The 17,363-nt window shown below is 39.9% G+C and overlaps 1 protein-coding gene and 1 pseudogene across 4 annotated transcripts in view; both read left to right on the top strand.

Annotated features, from left to right (window-relative positions):
• The first annotated feature begins 68 nt into the window (after positions 1-68).
• LOC149107549 (tetratricopeptide repeat protein 28-like) overlaps positions 69-17,363 on the top strand; it is a 31,000-nt gene continuing 13,705 nt past the window's right edge. The window contains exons 1-3 of one of the 3 annotated variants that reach the window (XM_089295165.1): positions 69-623; positions 3,030-5,928; positions 7,200-8,800. In XM_089295165.1, coding sequence (XP_089151291.1) covers positions 3,050-5,926 — 2,877 coding nt within the window. In that variant the 5' untranslated portion in view covers positions 69-623; positions 3,030-3,049 and the 3' untranslated portion in view covers positions 5,927-5,928; positions 7,200-8,800. Of the gene's footprint in view, positions 624-2,983; positions 5,929-7,199; positions 8,801-17,363 lie in introns of those variants that run through there. The other 2 variants (XM_089295163.1, XM_089295164.1) reach the window with 2 other exon arrangements.
• Positions 12,687-17,259, top strand: LOC149107551 (uncharacterized; annotated as a pseudogene). Its single transcript, XR_016208903.1, has 2 exons — positions 12,687-13,246; positions 15,653-17,259. The product of XR_016208903.1 is annotated as an uncharacterized LOC149107551 (transcript).

Here is a 17,363-nt window from a genome sequence, read left to right as displayed (position 1 = left end):
AGCTCGTTAAACGAACGCGCTTAGAAACTTAGAAATGTAGTGCGCGACTCACGTGCGCTATGTTTTTTTTATGTTTTAGACGTAACCTTCCAAGGGCGCTCGTATATTGAATCACGTGTAAAACTTTTCAGTTTCATCTGAAGAAGGTCTAAGCACTAACTGAAACGTCTTGAAGTCACATCTTAAAAACAGTCAGTGACAAACCAGAAACTTAAAGTGTCATCTCCTGACTACAATTACTTAATGTTTCAATACGTGTTTACATCATGAAGAAGAGTTTTTTAGTAAGAATTGTACCCGCCCACTCCTCCTCGAGTCATTTTTTACCGGTAATTTATCTGAAAAAAAGTTTTCCTTTCTTACCAAGTTCTTGCTCATGCTCTATAATTATGTCCTTATTAATCATATTTCTGGTTTTTAAATGATCTTCTGCAAAGATCACGCGCAGACAAACATTTCGTTTCTTTTGTTTCCGCTTGGCACGTCAGATGCTGCAAAACTGAAATGGTTCTAAGGATGGATAATTTATGCGAGCAACACAGTTATAAGCAGTAAAACACAGACGCACCTCTACAGTTTTTGTTTGGAAGAACGAAAGACTGAACACAGACTACTGCGCAACGGTAAGTTATTCGTTATTTTGTTTAAAACAATGCATTATTTGGGCTTCCACTGATAACATTTAACATATTATTCGAGATATCACAAAAACCTCCTCAAATGATGTAATGCTTGGCCGAGTTAAGACGCGGAGTTCCCTGCTAGCAGTCTATTAGTGATTTGCCTTAGGAAATGCTACATGACCCGCCCGACCAGTTCTTCGATTCCCTACCTTCAAGCCTATGAATAGACTACAATGATCAAGAACGCACCTTTATATTTAGTTGACAAAGAAACTGCCCAAATACCGACATCAAGTAGAACTTTAAATCGTACCATGACACTACAAACAAATGTTCTTTACCGTGTACATGTACAGCATGGCTTTGCTGTACGACCTATAAGGAAGTCTGTTTTGGGATGTTCTGTACAAGCAACATCACTTACCGATCAAACTCGAACGTATTCGTTGTTATACAGCTTGATTTAAATCCGTTAAAACTTCTCTCGATTTTATAATGATACTTTTTCTCGGAATTTTGAGAGACTCGCCTACTGTTTCAGTTTCGAATTTTTCCAGTACGAACTTCACTGTGGTGAGAAAAACTAATCTCTCATTTATTTCAACCAGTCCAAAATAAACTCGAGACTGTTCGGTAAAACTTGGTTTGATTTTGTTTGATTGATAACATGGGTGTCCATAGCGCATCAAGCTAGACAATTTACGCGTATTACGTTACCCTGCTGGGGGGAATGAGGCACTGAGTATAACAAGGAATAAATCTGAACGGGCTGATTTTGTGACCTGTAACTATCGATGCGTATTTCGGGCTTCTTGAGCTACTTTTAGCTTCTGAGGGAGAGTTAAAGAGGAATCGCGATTCACTGTTTTCCATTCCATATCCCGACATTGATTTGAAAAAAAAGTCTTTCACTCCACTTACCGAAGAGTGCAAATCATGTTTAAATCTGAAGATGCTTACATTCGGTATCTCGGCGTTATAGTTTTTATGGGTTTAAAAACCCATCTCGCATATCGCCAAACAGATACGTTATATGATCATCAGTTTTCCTGGAATTGCGTGAAACACCCAAATGTTTCGTAGGTGCCATGCACGTTTCCAAGGGAACTCTACTGAGGCTGGAATCCATCACTAGGAGTGTGCAACTCCCATAGTAAACCTAGGTCATAGCATTTTTACAGACCGGTCTATTTTTAGGCTTCTTTTCCCGCGAGATAGGTCGGTTTCGGTCTACATGGGCGCGCATCGGTAAGGGAAAAAATGGCCGACCTCACATCAGGAGCCCATCACTTCTACCGGTGTAATGATGACGTCAGTTAAGAATAAAGTCCCTGCTTGTGATTAGTCACTGAAGTTTCTGTGGGGGTCTGAATTCCTGGTAAATTCAAACAAAAAATAGATCGGTCTGTCAAAACGCCATGACCGGAATGTAGGGTAGTTGCATGCTCTTAGTGATTTTCTCCTGACTGAGGTAAGAACCTCATCTTGTAGTTTTTGCCTTGTTAGTCGAAAAAATATATCTTTGCGATATTCATAATATGACATGGCGAAGCTTAATCGAAGAAATTTCTTGCCAAGTTTTTTCACTCAAATTTCGAAGCCTTTTCGCGCGTATTTCAAGCTCAGTTAACCCAATCACTCTGATCTGGGCATTATTGGAAAGATCTTTTCCTGTTGCGGACCTTGAGTAGAAGTAATGCCAATTATAGTCAATGGTGTTGGCGTCAGAAGTGGAACAAAAGACAATGTTGGTCAAGGCCGTTTTCGGCCGGCACAGGAGTCAAGATAATTAAAGTGTGCTTGCAATACTGATCCCTCCTATTCACGGTGGATAATACATTCAGTAGAGAAAGGGGCGGGGGATTTACATAATATATCAAACATGAAAAGCCGTGTTTGACCACATTTTCAAGCACCGAGAAGAGAGTTGAAAATACGACGCGCAGCAGAGTATTTTTGACGAACTTCGAGGTATTTGGATATGTGGTCAAACACTGTCTTGAGTGTTTGATAGATGTTCTCAATGGAAAGTAAAACTAAGAAGAAAACGGAGAAATGAAATCGTAAAAATCTATACTAATTAAGATCAGATATCCAAACACCGTCACGGTCATGATTTCCTTTGTTTAAACTAGATGAATTATTAAGGACTTTGAGAAGATTTCTTCAGGTTATTTTCTTTATAATGGAAAAGTTTCATAAAGTCTGAGCACGAGGTGAAAACCTTCTAGTCTGTGTCAAACCAACGTGTCCCATCTTGCATAAAACGAACAGCTAGGAGCCAATACCAGGCTCACCTCCAGCATTAAGTTCGCCAGTACTCATTTATACACTTAGGAGAAGAGAAGTACAAAAGTATAATGTTATTTTACACTATAGAGCTTGAGTGGTATTTTCTTTTTACAGGGCTTATAGAGGAGGACAAAATGAACAATCTAGACTACGTTTTTCAAGTCATCTGTGTTGGTTTGGCTATTGCAACTTTCCTTCTCAACACCGGTCGGGGTGTAAAAGCTATAGAGGTCTGTAAAGAATGTTTGATTTTCGTAAATAATGTGATGCCGAAAGAAAAGGAGGAGCAGGTTGTTAAATTAGTTAGCACTGCTATCTATAAAACAATCTTTATGGCGTATTGTGTTATCTTTGATTACACAAATGCCATAAAATACGGCAAGCAACTTCTTGACATTTACCTAGAGCGTGGAAAAACAGGCGAGGATGAAGGCATTCTATTATTAGAACTAGCCATGATCTATGAAAAACAATTTAAATATGTAGAGGCAGGAAAACTTTATGAGAAAGCGATCAATATCATGAGAGAAATTGGTGACAGGAGAGGAGAAGCAGTCGCTTACGGAAACTTAGGAGTTGTGTTTGAATCTCTTGGTGAACACGATAAAGCTATAGAATATCTTGGGGAAGCACTTGCTATCACAATTGAAACTGGTGACAGAGCGGGAGAAGCGAGCTGTTACGGAAACTTAGGAACTGTGTTTCTATCTCGTGGTGCATATGACAAAGCTAAAGAGTATCTTGAGAAAGCACTGGCGATCCAAATTGAAATTGGTGACAGAGCAGGAGAAGCAACCTGTTACGGAAACTTAGGAACTGTGTTTCGATCTCGTGGTGAATATAACAAAGCTAAAGAGTATCTTGAGAAAGCACTAGCGATCCAAATTGAAATTGGTGACAGAGCAGGAGAAGCAACCTGTTACGGAAACTTAGGAACCGTGTTTATGTCTCTTGGAGAATATGACAAAGCTAAAGAGTATCTTGAGAAAGCACTTGCGATCAAAATTGAAATTGGTGACAAAGAAGGAGAAGCGGCAGATTACGGGAACTTAGGAACTGTGTTTCAACAGGCTCAGGAATATGGCAGAGCTAAAGAATATCATGCCAAAGCACTTGCGATCAGGTGTGAAATTGGTGACAGAGAAGGAGAAGCAAGAGATTATATAAACTTCGGAACTAAGTTTCTATTTCGTGGTGAATATGAGAAAGCTAAAGAAAATCTTGACAAAGCACTTGCAATCACAGTTGAAATTGACGACAGAGCAGGAGAAGCAGGCTGTTACGGAAACTTAGGATCTGTGTTTCAATCTCTGGGTGAATATGAAAAAGCTAAGGAATATTTTAAGAAAGGACTTGTGATAAGTAAAGAAATTGGTGACAGAAAAGGAGAAGCAGCAGAATACTTCAACTTAGGATCATTGTTTAGTTCGATTGGTGAGCCCGTCGTTGCTGAAGGTTATCTCGAGAAGGCACTTTCAATTAATCAAGATATTGGACACCTAGACAAAGAGTTTGCATGCCTTCATGAACTTACAGTCGTGAAGATAGCCCAAGAAAAGATCCAGGAAGCTTTTGAGTGTCTGGTCTTGAGCATGGAAAAAAGCGAAAGTTTGCGTGCTTTTCTAAGAGACAACGATCAATTTAAAGTATCGCTTTCAGATATTCACAGCTTTCCTCATCGGATTTTCGCTCTCTTCCTTGTTTTTCGGGGGAATCCTAACAAAGCCCTTTATGTTACAGAGCTGGCACGCGCTAGGGCCTTGGCAGACTTGATGGCAACTCGGTACTCTGTTGAAAGGCAAATCTCTGCTGATCCGCAATCTTGGATTGGCATAGAGAATATTGTGAAACATGAAAGCAACTGCTCTTGTCTGTACATTTCTAATCATAACAAGAAAATGTTTTTGTGGATTATCAAAACAAGCGGAGTCATGCATTTTCGAACAATAACAGTAAATGAAAGTGATATCGCTGCCGGATCATCTGACAGCTTGGAAGAGTTTTTTGCTAAACGCTTCCGCAGCTTTGGTATTTTATCCGAAGAGGATTGCGAAGATCGATCTTTAAATGATATTGAGCCAAAACCAGATATCTCTCATGAGGAGGAGCTCGCAGCTTTGCGACAAGGAAGGGGTGAGGATGATCCCGAACAGAATCTAACCTTGTTCTACAATATGATCATCGCTCCTGTGGCCGACTTACTTGAGGGGTCCGAGATCATCATTGTTCCTGATCCCTGCTTGTGCCATGTTCCATTTCCAGCTTTACTTGATGACAGTGGAAAGTACTTATCAGACACGTTTAGGATTCGCATTGTTCCTTCCTTGACCACTCTCAAATGCATCCAGGACAGTCCTACTGACTATCACAGTCAGTGTGGTGTTCTGATAGTCGGTGATCCTGAGGTTGGTAGAGTGCGTTACAATAGTCGTCGTACAACCTTCAAACCATTGCCCTTTGCAAGAAAGGAGGCAGAGATGATTGGGCGACTGCTAGGTGTTCAGCCTTTGTTAGGAGAGAAAGCAACCAAGCAGGCGGTGCTTGAAATGCTACATTCAGCAGGTCTGATACATTTTGCCGCACATGGTGATGCCGAAAGAGGAGAAATTGTCCTCTGTCCTGGGCGGTCTACTAAGAAGTTTCCTACAGAAGAAGAGTACCTTTTGACAATGTCTGACATTTCAGAAGTTCAACTTCGAGCTAAACTTGTTGTACTTAGTTGTTGTCACAGTGGACGTGGGAAGATCAGAGCCGAGGGAGTTATCGGAATTTCTCGAGCGTTCTTAGGATCTGGTGCACGCTCAGTGTTAGTGGCACTGTGGGCTCTAGAGGACGAAGCAACAGAGCAGTTCATGAGTCGCTTTTACGAGCATCTTCTAGGTGGACAGAGTGCCAGTGAATCTCTTCACGAGGCCATGAAATGGATGCGGAGTAACGGCTGGCCTGAAGTGAGGCAGTGGGCACCGTTTATGTTAATTGGAGATAACGTGTCATTTAAATTTGGAAAATAAGGGTAAGTTTTCAGATAAGATAACAATAATTTTATCATTCTTGTGTTTTGAAGCCAGTATCCTTTAACTTGCATTTCATTACAAGTAGCAAGATCCCGGCAAATCATGCCAATTCTGTTTCAAGATTGCTTCAACTATTTGAGAATGTCTTTTAATATGAACTAATTTAATTTGGAGGGCGTACAATGCACTGTCAGAAAAGTTCTTTGTAAATGAAAGGAGTTTTTACCATGTGATCAACTCTCGACTGGGTTAATCTTCTGATGGTTGGATTTCAGCAGCCAGGCCTATGTATTTCAGTAAAAAAGGTTGGCCAATGATCGAAGGCGACGTGGTACCTTTTCAAAGTCGGTTAAAAATTCAAAGATATGGACTTCATTCAAATTCTTTTTTAATCAATAATTCATCAGTGTTTACACTAAAATCGTCTGTAATAGTGAAATATTCTTTTGGATTATGACCAAAATACGACTTACAAACTTAAGTCGGGCAATTTGCGTCCTATCCTTTAGTGCTGCCAGATTCAGAAACTGGGTTTTTAACGGTACAATAGAATATAGGTTTGTCAACTCTATTGACCAATCAGAGCGCGCGTAGTATCTCTGGTATTATATAACAGCCATAGCAACCGCTGGCATATTTCTCAGTGCTGTAAAATCACGTTAGTTGTTAATCCATGGCCAATGAGCACTCGTTTTAATCTCTCGGATCGCGCCAAGTAAGACCCAAACGTTGTTGGTGGTATCTTTTAGATCAGAATTAGCTTAATACAACTAAGGAAGTAGCGTTTGTAATATTCTATGAAGGCTTACTTGAAGCTACTTTACCTGCGGGGGCGACGGGGGTGCTTGTCGTACCTTTTAGGGTTTAAGAAAAGGTTTCGGTACCTCGCTCGGTGGGAGCTTCCGCGGTACGTTATAGGGTTTTGAGCCAAAAAAAAATATGACGGGTATAGTTGATTTTCAACTTTACGAGTAGAAGGTATTTGGAGCAATCGTCTTTAACGCTATTAAAAATTATGAAAGTGTCAGTTAATTTGTTGTTTTAAAATTGGTACCTTTTAGTGGTGAAAAAAATTCAAGCCACGCCCACAAAATAGGATCTTGGAACCTCTTAGGGGCTCTTTTCAAAATTTCCCACAAGCACTCCCGTCCTTTTTACATAGGAGTCTCCGAGGGACTTTACCCTGTTTACATGAAGAAGGAAACCATTTCAGGTGACGAGTGAATCTATTGCTTACTCACAGTAACTGGTTATTTTTATGTTCTTACAGAAACGTTGTGCATCAGCCTCGTACTTGGGTCTGACATTGAAATACAAGATGGCCACCACGAGGTATTTTCCCCTCGGCTTTTGTCCTGAGTACGAACAAGTTTGAGCCAAAGCGACATTTCAATTTTTGTGTGAATAACTCCGTGACAAGACTGATTGATGTGATAGGAAAGTAGTAACAAGTAATCAGTGACTAAGTAGTCAGTAATAAGTGATCAAATCCTGATTTCCCCTTATAAGACCATGAAATTTTAAACAAACAGAAGATGAGAAGAACGAAAGTCATCAACTAGGAGATATTGTCTTGATGAACTCTTAAATTCTCAGAGCTAATATCAACGGAAATGTATGGCAATAAGAAGGGAGGATCGGCATTTTGAGCTTAGGACAGAACTGAAGATCACTGGCAAGAGGATTCAGCAAACTTGAAAACCTTGGGTCGTTAAGATAAACTAAATCAACATTTGGCTGGTTTACATGGTAAAAAGTCGTCGCTGGTTGAACGGTTACCCCCATCCTCCTCGAACCAGCCTGTACTTAGCGTTTATATCAGAAGAGTTGTCCAGTCTGACCACAGCAGACATTGGCCACCTAGAGTTTGCTCTTTCTCTCTACGTCTCTATTTATCCCGGCTAGGGATGGGTAGTGATATATTCTCCATGCCTTCAAATTAAGTTCTGCTCCACCAAGGGGCACCCTGTTGCCCAAGATTTCTCATGTACTAAGTAAATGGTTCTCTGTTATTGATAAACCCACTTACTATACAGAGCTTTCCTCCTTGTAAAACGGCGCAGTGTTTAAGTTTTACACGCCGTGTATTACACTGTGATAAAACACGACAGTTATTTGAGAACACGAGGGAGATGTAGAAAACACGACTCGCAGGGGAGTTCTTTCTACATTTCTTGAGTGTTCTCAAATGTCCGGTGTGTTTCATCACAATGTAATACTCGGCTTAGGTTTCTTTATTTGCTTCATGATGTAGATTTTACATGCCGCAAGTAGAAGCAAAGAAAATGTTTCTCTCCATCTCTAACAAAAATGCTGAATAGAGGTAATGTGGCGAAAAACAATAAAACACGCTTTTTCTGTTTTGTATTGTGATAAAACATGGCTTTTCGACCAATCAGAGCGCGCGCAGGGTCCTATCTCCCTTATAAACTTATTTTAATTACAATAAAATGTTTTAGTAAACCGTAGTAAAAAAAACCAAAAAAAAATAAGATGTGTAAATAAAGTTCAGTTCCTCGGGCGCGCTTGTAAAAAGTCAATTTTTGTCTCTTCTGCCTGTAGGAATATCCCATGTTATTTTCATTTGCAAGATGTAACGATGACTTAGCTTAGGTAGTCTTAGGAAAAGTAAACACATATATTAAAACACTTTTTGCTACCATGTCACGATCGTTAATTTGCTGTCGGCGACATTTGTATGATTGCGGCTTACATTGATACGTTTGTAATACATTTGCTTTCTTATATCTTTGATATATTGTAATATCTTTTTCGTAGTTTTATATTTTACTTTTAAAGTCAACTGTAAAAGAACCAACGTAATTGGTCGAGCCTCTTTAAATAAAGTTGGTTGATGTTTTTATTATCATACGCTGTGGTCACTGCTTTCTCATTGACTAACACCCGGAGGGGGACTCCCATATAAAAAGGACGGGGGGTGCTTGTCGCACCTTTTAGGGGTTAAAAAAGTAGTTTTCGTGCCTCTTAGGGTGTTAAGCCTCAAAAGGTCCACGGTGGGAACTGTTTCGGCACCTTTCCGAGTATTGAACCGAAGAAATAGAACAAGCTTTAATGAGTTATGTAAGAATTGGTATCTCTTAGAGGAGAAATAAATTGCAAGCCACGCCCACAAAACAGGATCTTGGTACCTCTTAGGGGTTGTGTTCGGGTGAGGTAGCAGCTCTCGTAAGGTCTCACGTGAATGGCTTGATACCCCTTCAAAAACAACAACAGCTGCTAACTATGAAGAGAATTACAAGCTTACGAGAGCTGCTACACTTTTGTTCTTATCAAAATATCCGACGAGCAGCCCGTGCTTTTTCTATGGGTATCCCCTTACTAATGTGATCTGCTGGCGCATATGTCAGATTAAGGTAGATTATAAATCTTGGAAACCATCGCGCAGTGAAGCAAACATGTCTTGGTTGTGTTCTGCGCAACAGGATGTTAGTCATTATTTTCTTTGAAACAATGTCAGCCGCCATGTTGTGACATCACTGCGCACATGTAACTTTACATGCTTTGTTATTTCTATGCAGTTCACCTGTATTATGATGTAGTTTGAGGCTGATTTATGAAAGCTCAGGATCCGAGAAAACACTGTTGAAAGTAAAAATCAACAAAGGCAGAAGAAGAAAACTGTGTTTTTTTTTATCATTTATAAGGTAATCTATCTGTGTTTGAAAGCTTATAAAGAATCCCTGACTAGGCGAGAAAAAACCATTGTTTGATGTATCGATTTTGCACCGGGATTTTGCATAATAAGGGTTACGTTGTTACCGTGTTTGAAAAAGCTCGCGTTAATCAAGTCGCAGCGAAGTAATTTGTAGATATTAAGAAGTACAGGGAGATCAACCTATTCGATGGACAACACAGCGCCATATCTATGAAATGGCCTGTTTAGAAATTGCCATCATGAGTTTTATGTCAATTGCGTGGGCGGGCGTGAGCGCCATGATGACTAAATAGGCGGCTTAAGCAACGACGACGGCGACGCCGAGGACTGCGTCGAGTCAAAAATCAATTTTTATTTTACCAGCGAAATTCGCGATTATCTTGATCTGTTCAGTACCCCAATGGCTCTGAAAACGTGCTCAGGCTAACCATGCAACCAGAGCGTTCCATTTCAAATGGAATTACGAAAATTAGCCGTTGTCGTTCGCGTTCCTCAGACTACACAGAACTTGTTCATTTCATGTTGTTGTTGTTGTGCAGAGGACGGCAAAGAAATGTACAAAGATTTATAACGCACGTGCACAGCCATTGTTTTGCTCATTCAACCTTATGTTTGGTGACATTCTCTTTGCCGCCGTCGTCGTAGTTTGCTTAAACTCCCTAATATTTCAGGTAAACAAATATCTTGCCGTTTTTCGGATTAATTTCAAACGATTAATTAACTCGCGAATCATCTAACATAGCATTCGGCTACCTTAGCTCGCTGTTAGGGCGGTGCTATTTAATGAAAATTTATTTGCATCTAAACTTGAGTCATGCATGGCGCCCAAGCCTTCAACATGGCGGCCACAATGGGGGACCTTCAACGAGTTTGTCAGTGTTGTCGCAATCTCCTTAAAACGTAAGTATAAATTGTTTGCTTACACGCACTATATGCTCTCATCATGACGACTTGCTAAAAATTCGGGTTTTTTAAACTTTCTTTTCTTTTAAAACATAAATCATACTGATTGATCTACTATCAAAATCAGAAGCATATTATTTGTTTCTATCGAAATACACGGCGTCCTTAGTAATGATGGCGACTGTTTCCAAACCAGTATCAACGTGAAGAATCGTTAACTGAATTTTAAAAAAAAAAAAAAAAAAAATTTGCGTCTCCTCGATCAAATCTACAAGCGGTAATGAGGGACTGGTGGTTGATCGCCGGGTGGGCGTTCAAAGCGCGAGCAAAGACCTGTTTACATTATAAGTTACTAATTTATCACTGACTGTTTTTAAGATGTTACCTCAACACGTTTCGTTTAGTGCTTAACGGTTTATGGGTTGAATCTGAAAGGCTTTACACGTGATTCAAAAAGGCAGCACGTTAAACGCGCACTGTTAGAGGGCGACATGCAAAATTGGAGAAACGCATCGCGGGACTCGCGCGTGCTAAACATAGTCTGGCGCGATATTTTCTGAACAGGCCAATAGGCCATTTGCGATTGCCTTTCGCCTCTGTGTAAAACGAGTCTTCGTACGAAACCATTCGTAGGAAAATGAGTTCTGCATACAAATTCATTTTCATCCAAATCAAACTTATTTTTATAAGAAAGGTTTTGCATGGTACTCTAGCCTGCAGTTCAGGTGTTTTCCATCTGTTCACGTGCTATCGGTACTCCTACACCTTAGGACCTCTTTTCGTCTCTTGCGAGTTTGAATCCAAGGTGGCGCTTGCCTTATCAAAATGCGTGCGCTCGCTGGACAAAATACTCCTGCACTGCAGGCTAATGGTACTCTACTACGTTTTTAACGGGGAAGCTCTGGCCGGAGGTCCAACCCCTTACCCTCTTGTATACCATTTTTCACACACCTTCTTAAAAATACTGCATCCGTTTTCTGAACATTTGGAATAAAGTTAATGAAAAATATTACGGGAGAACATCAAGCATTACCAGAAGAGATGTTAACCAAAAATCAAGTATTTATATTCAGTTTATGTTACGGCAGGAGTCAAGATACTCCCATTTCCCCACCCTTTCATATACCTCAACTTGTGTAATCCAAATCAAACTTATGTTACTCTAGTACGTTTTTAACGGGGAAGCTCTGGCCGGAGGTCCAGCCTCTTACCCTTTTGTATACCATTTTGACAGAAAAGCTACCCTATTTGGATACCTATTATTGAACAAGGCATCCCTTTCACACACCTTCTTAAGAACACTGTATCCGTTTTCTAAACCCTTGGAATGAAGTTAATGAAAAATATTGCGGAAAAACATCAAGCATTACCAGAAGAGATGTTAACCAAAAATCAAGTATTTATATTCAGTTCATGTTCCGGCAGGAGTCAAGATACTCCCATTTCCCCACCCTTTCATATACCTCAACTTGTGTAATCCCTACCCTTTTATATCCCTGAGTCCTGAGAAAGGTACTCCTTTTGGGCGGACCCCCCCCGTATAGGATATTATAGGGAGTACACTACCCCCCCCCCCACGGGTACATGGTAAGTTACCAGTTTGCCACTGACTGTTCTTAAAGTTGTTGTTTATCAACACGCTTCGTTTAGTGCTTACAACTTCATCAGTTGAAACTGAAAGTTTTTTTTATTATATAGACACGAGTGTTTTACTGGAAAATACACCACTCGTAAAATTCATACGAAACTACATCCGGGACTCGGATGGCGTATTTTCCATATCTTTGTGAAGATATTGATGACTTCACTGATATCATGTTTGAACCTTAAACTGTACTTAAATTTGTTGGTGTATGATCGAAAAATCTTCGAATCTTCCTCGAAAGTCTTCAGCAATCTTCAGTAATCTTCCACATTTTCGGAAATTGTTCGGAAGGAGAATCTTTGATCGGAAATCTTCAGAAATTGGTCGGAAATCTTCGGAAAATCGTCCAAAACGTCGTTATTAGTATGTCTATATGATAAACAAAATAATGCATAGTTCCTTTTTAGATATGGAATATCTCTTCTCGTCTTCTCTTCTTCTTCTCTCTTTTCTTCTCAAAAAGACAGCTCGTTAAACGAACGCGCTTAGAAACTTAGAAATGTAGTGCGCGACTCACGTGCTCTATGTTTTTTTTTTTACGTTTTAGACGTGACCTTCCAAGGGTGCTCGTATATTGAATCACGTGTAAAACTTTTCAGTTTCATCTGAAGAAGGTCTAAGCACTAACTGAAACGTCTTGAAGTCACATCTTAAAAACAGTCAGTGACAAACCAGAAACTTAAAGTGTCATCTCCTGACTACAATTACTTAATGTTTAAATACGTGTTTACATCATGAAGAAGAGTTTTTTTTAGTAAGAATTGTACCCGCCCACTCCTCCTCGAGTCATTTTTTACCGGTAATTTATCTGAAAAAAAGTTTTCCTTTCTTACCAAGTTCTTGCTCATGCTCTATAATTATGTCCTTATTAATCATATTTCTGGTTTTTAAATGATCTTCCGCAAAGATCACGCGCAGACAAACATTTCGTTTCTTTTTTCTCCGCTTGGCACGTCAGATGCTGCAAAACTGAAATGGTTCTAAGGATGGATAATTTATGCGAGCAACACAGTTATAAGCAGTAAAACACAGACGCACCTCTACAGTTTTTGTTTGGAAGAACGAACGACTGAATACAGGCTACTGCGCAACGGTAAGTCAGTCGTTATTTTGTTTAAAACAATGCATTATTTGGGCTTCCACCGATAACATTTAACATATTATTCGAGGTATCACAAAAACCTCCTCAAATGATGTAATGCTTGGCCGAGTTAAGACGCGGAGTTCCCTGCTAGCAGTCTATTAGTGATTTGCCTTAGGAAATGCTACATGACCCGCCCGACCAGTTCTTCGATTCCCTCCCTTCAAGCCTATGAATAGACTACAATGATCAAGAACGCACCTTTATATTTAGTTGACAAAGAAACTGCCCAAATACCGACACCAAGTAGAACTTTAAATCGTACCATGACACTACAAACAAATGTTCTTTACCGTGTACATGTACAGCATGGCTTTGCTGTACGACCTATAAGGAAGTCAGTTTTGGGATGTTCTGTACAAGCAACATCACTTACCGATCAAACTCGAACGTATTCGTTGTTATACAGCTTGATTTAAATCCGTTAAAACTTCTCTCGATTTTATAATGATACTTTTTCTCGGAATTTTGAGAGACTCGCCTATTGTTTGAGTTTCGACTTTTTCCAGTGCGAACTTCACTGTGGTGAGAAAAACTAATCTCTCATTTATTTCAACCAGTCCAAAATAAACTCGAGACTGTTCGGTAAAACTTGGTTTGATTTTGTTTGATTGATAACACTGGTGTCCATAGCGCATCAAGCTAGACAATTTACGCGTATTACGTTACCCTGCTGGGGGGAATGAGGCACTGAGTATAACAAGGAATAAATCTGAACGGGCTGATTTTGTGACCTGTAGCTATGGATGCGTATTTCGGGCTTCTTGAGCTACTTTTAGCTTCTGAGGGAGAGTTAAAGAGGAATCGCGATTCACTGTTTTCCATTCCATATCCCGACATTGATTTGAAAAAAAAGTCTTTCACTCCACTTGCCGAAGAGTGCAAATCATGTTTAAACCTGAAGATGCTTACATTCGGTATCTCGGCGTTATAGTTTTTATGGGTTTAAAAACCCATCTCGCATACCGCCAAACAGATACGTTATATGATCATCAGTTTTCCTGGAATTGCGTGAAACACCCAAATGTTTCGTAGGTGCCATGCACTTTTCAAAGGGAACTCTACTGAGGCTGGAATCCATCACTAGGAGTGTGCAACTCCCATAGTAAACCTAGGTCATACCACTTTTACAGACCGGTCTATTTTTAGGCTTCTTTTCCCGCGAGATAGGTCTTTTTCGGTCTACATGGGCGCGCATCGGTAAGGGAAAAAATGGCCGACCTCACATCAGGAGCCCATCACTTCTACCGGTGTAATGATGACGTCAGTTAACAATAAAGTCCCTGCTCGTGATTAGTCACTGAAGTTTCTGTGGGGGTCTGAATTCCTGGTAAATTCAAACAAAAAATAGATCGGTCTGTGAAAACGCCATGACCGGAATGTAGGGTAGTTGCATGCTCTTGGTGATTTTCTCCTGACTGAGGTAAGAACCTCATCTTGTAGTTTTTGCCTTGTTAGTCGAAAAAATATATCTTTGCGATATTCATAATATGACATGGCGAAGCTTAATCGAAGAAATTTCTTGCCAAGTCTTTTCACTCAAATTTCGAAGCCTTTTCGCGCGTATTTCAAGCTCAGTTAACCCAATCACTCTGATCTGGGCATTACTGGAAAGATCTTTTCCTGTTGCGGACCTTGAGTAGAAGTAATGCCAATTATGGTCAATGGTGTTGACGTCAGAAGTGGAACAAAGGACAATGTTGGTCAAGGCCGTTTTCAGCCGGCACAGGAGTCAAGATAATTAAAGTGTGCTCGCAGTACTGATCCCTCCTATTCACGGTGGATAACACATTCAGTAGAGAAAGGGGCGGGGGGATTTACATAATATATCAAACATGAAAAGCCGTGTTTGACCACATTTTCAAACACCGAGAAGAGAGTTGAAAATACGACGCGCAGCAGAGTATTTTTGACGAACTTCGAGGTATTTGGATATGTGGTCAAACACTGTCTTGAGTGTTTGATAGATGTTCTCAATAGAAAGTAAAACGAGAAGAAAACGGAGAAATGAAATCGTAAAAATCTATGCTAATTAAGATCAGATATCCAAACACCGTCACGGTCATGATTTCCTTTGTTTAAACTTGATGAATTATTAAGGACTTTGAGAAGATTTCTTCAGGTTATTCTCTTTATAATGGAAAAGTTTCATAAAGTCTGAGCACGAGGTGAAAACCTTCTAGTCTGAGTCAAACCAACGTGTCCCATCTTGCATAAAACGAACAGCTAGGAGCCAATACCAGGCTCACCTCCAGCATTAAGTTCGCCGGTAGTCATTTATACACGTAGGAGAAGAGAAGTAAAAAAGTATAATGTTATTTTACACTATAGAGCCTGAGTGGTATTTCCTTTTTACAGGGCCTATAGAGGAGGACGAAATGAACAATCTAGACTACGTTTTTCAAGTCATCTGTGTTGGTTTGGCTATTGCAACTTTCCTTCTCAACACCGGTCGGGGTGTAAAAGCTATAGAGGTCTGTAAAGAATGTTTGATTTTCGTAAATAATGTGATGCCGAAAGAAAAGGAGGAGCAGGTTGTTAAATTAGTTAGCACTGCTATCTATAAAACAATCTTGATGGCGTATTGTCTTATCTTTGATTACACAAATGCCATAAAATGCGGCAAGCAACTTCTTGACATTTACCTAGAGCTTGGAAAAACAGGCGAAGATGAAGGCATTCTATTATTAGAACTAGCCATGATCTATGAAAAACAATTTAAATATGTAGAGGCAGGAAAACTTTATGAGAAAGCGATCAATATCATGAGAGAAATTGGTGACAGGAGAGGAGAAGCAGTCGCTTACGGAAACTTAGGAGTTGTGTTTGAATCTCTTGGTAAATACGATAAAGCTATAGAATATCTTGGGGAAGCACTTGCTATCACAATTGAAATTGGTGACAGAGCAGAAGAAGCGAGCTGTTACGGAAACTTAGGAACTGTGTTTTTATCTCTTGGTAAATATGACAAAGCTAATGAGTTTCTTGAGAAAGCACTTGCAATGAGAATTGAAATTGGTGACAGAGCAGGAGAAGCAAGCTGTTACGGAAACTTAGGAACCGTGTTTATGTCTCTTGGAGAGTATCACAAAGCTAAAGAATATACTGAGAAAGCACTTGCGATCCAAATTGAAATTGGTGACAAAGACGGAGAAGCGGCAGATTACGGGAACTTAGGGGATAACTTTAAATCTCTTGGAGAATATGACAAAGCTAAAGAGTATCTTGAGAAAGCACTAGCGATCCAAATTGAAATTGGTGACAGAGAAGGAGAAGCAAGCTGTTACGGAAACTTAGGAACCGTGTTTATGTCTCTTGGAGAGTATCACAAAGCTAAAGAATATACTGAGAAAGCACTTGCGATCAGAATTGAAATTGGTGACAAAAAGGAGAAGGGGCAGATTACGGGAACTTAGGGGTCAACTTTAAATCTCTTGGAGAATATGACAAAGCTAAAGAGTATCTTGAGAAAGCACTTACGATCAGAATTGAAATTGGTGACAGAGCAGGAGAAGCAAGCTGTTACGGAAACTTAGGAACTGTGTTTCTATCTCGTGGTGAATATGACAAAGCTAAAGAGTATCTTGAGAAAGCACTAGCGATCCAAATTGAAATTGGTGACAGAGCAGGAGAAGCAAGCTGTTACGGAAACTTAGGAACTGTGTTTCTATCTCGTGGTGAATATGACAAAGCTATAGAATATCTTGAGAGAGCACTTGCAACCAAGAAAGAAATTGGTGACAAAGAAGGAGAAGCACGCTGTTACGGAAACTTAGGAACTGTGTTTCTATCTCGTGGTGAATATGACAAAGCTAAAGAGTATCTTGAGAAAGCACTAGCGATCCAAATTGAAATTGGTGACAGAGCAGGAGAAGCAAGCTGTTACGGAAACTTAGGAACTGTTTTTCGATCTCGTGGTGAATATGCGACTCACGTGCTCTATGTTTTTTTTTTTACGTTTTAGACGTGACCTTCCAAGGGTGCTCGTATATTGAATCACGTGTAAAACTTTTCAGTTTCATCTGAAGAAGGTCTAAGCACTCACTGAAACGTCTTGAAGTCACATCTT

The sequence above is a fragment of the Orbicella faveolata genome, unplaced genomic scaffold, assembly GCF_042242905.1.
Source record: "Orbicella faveolata isolate gen_17 unplaced genomic scaffold, um_ofav_v1 contig_26, whole genome shotgun sequence".
Taxonomy (NCBI): domain Eukaryota; kingdom Metazoa; phylum Cnidaria; class Anthozoa; order Scleractinia; family Merulinidae; genus Orbicella; species Orbicella faveolata.
Note: the sequence above shows the minus strand (reverse complement) of the source record. Positions and strands in the feature narration are given on the sequence as shown.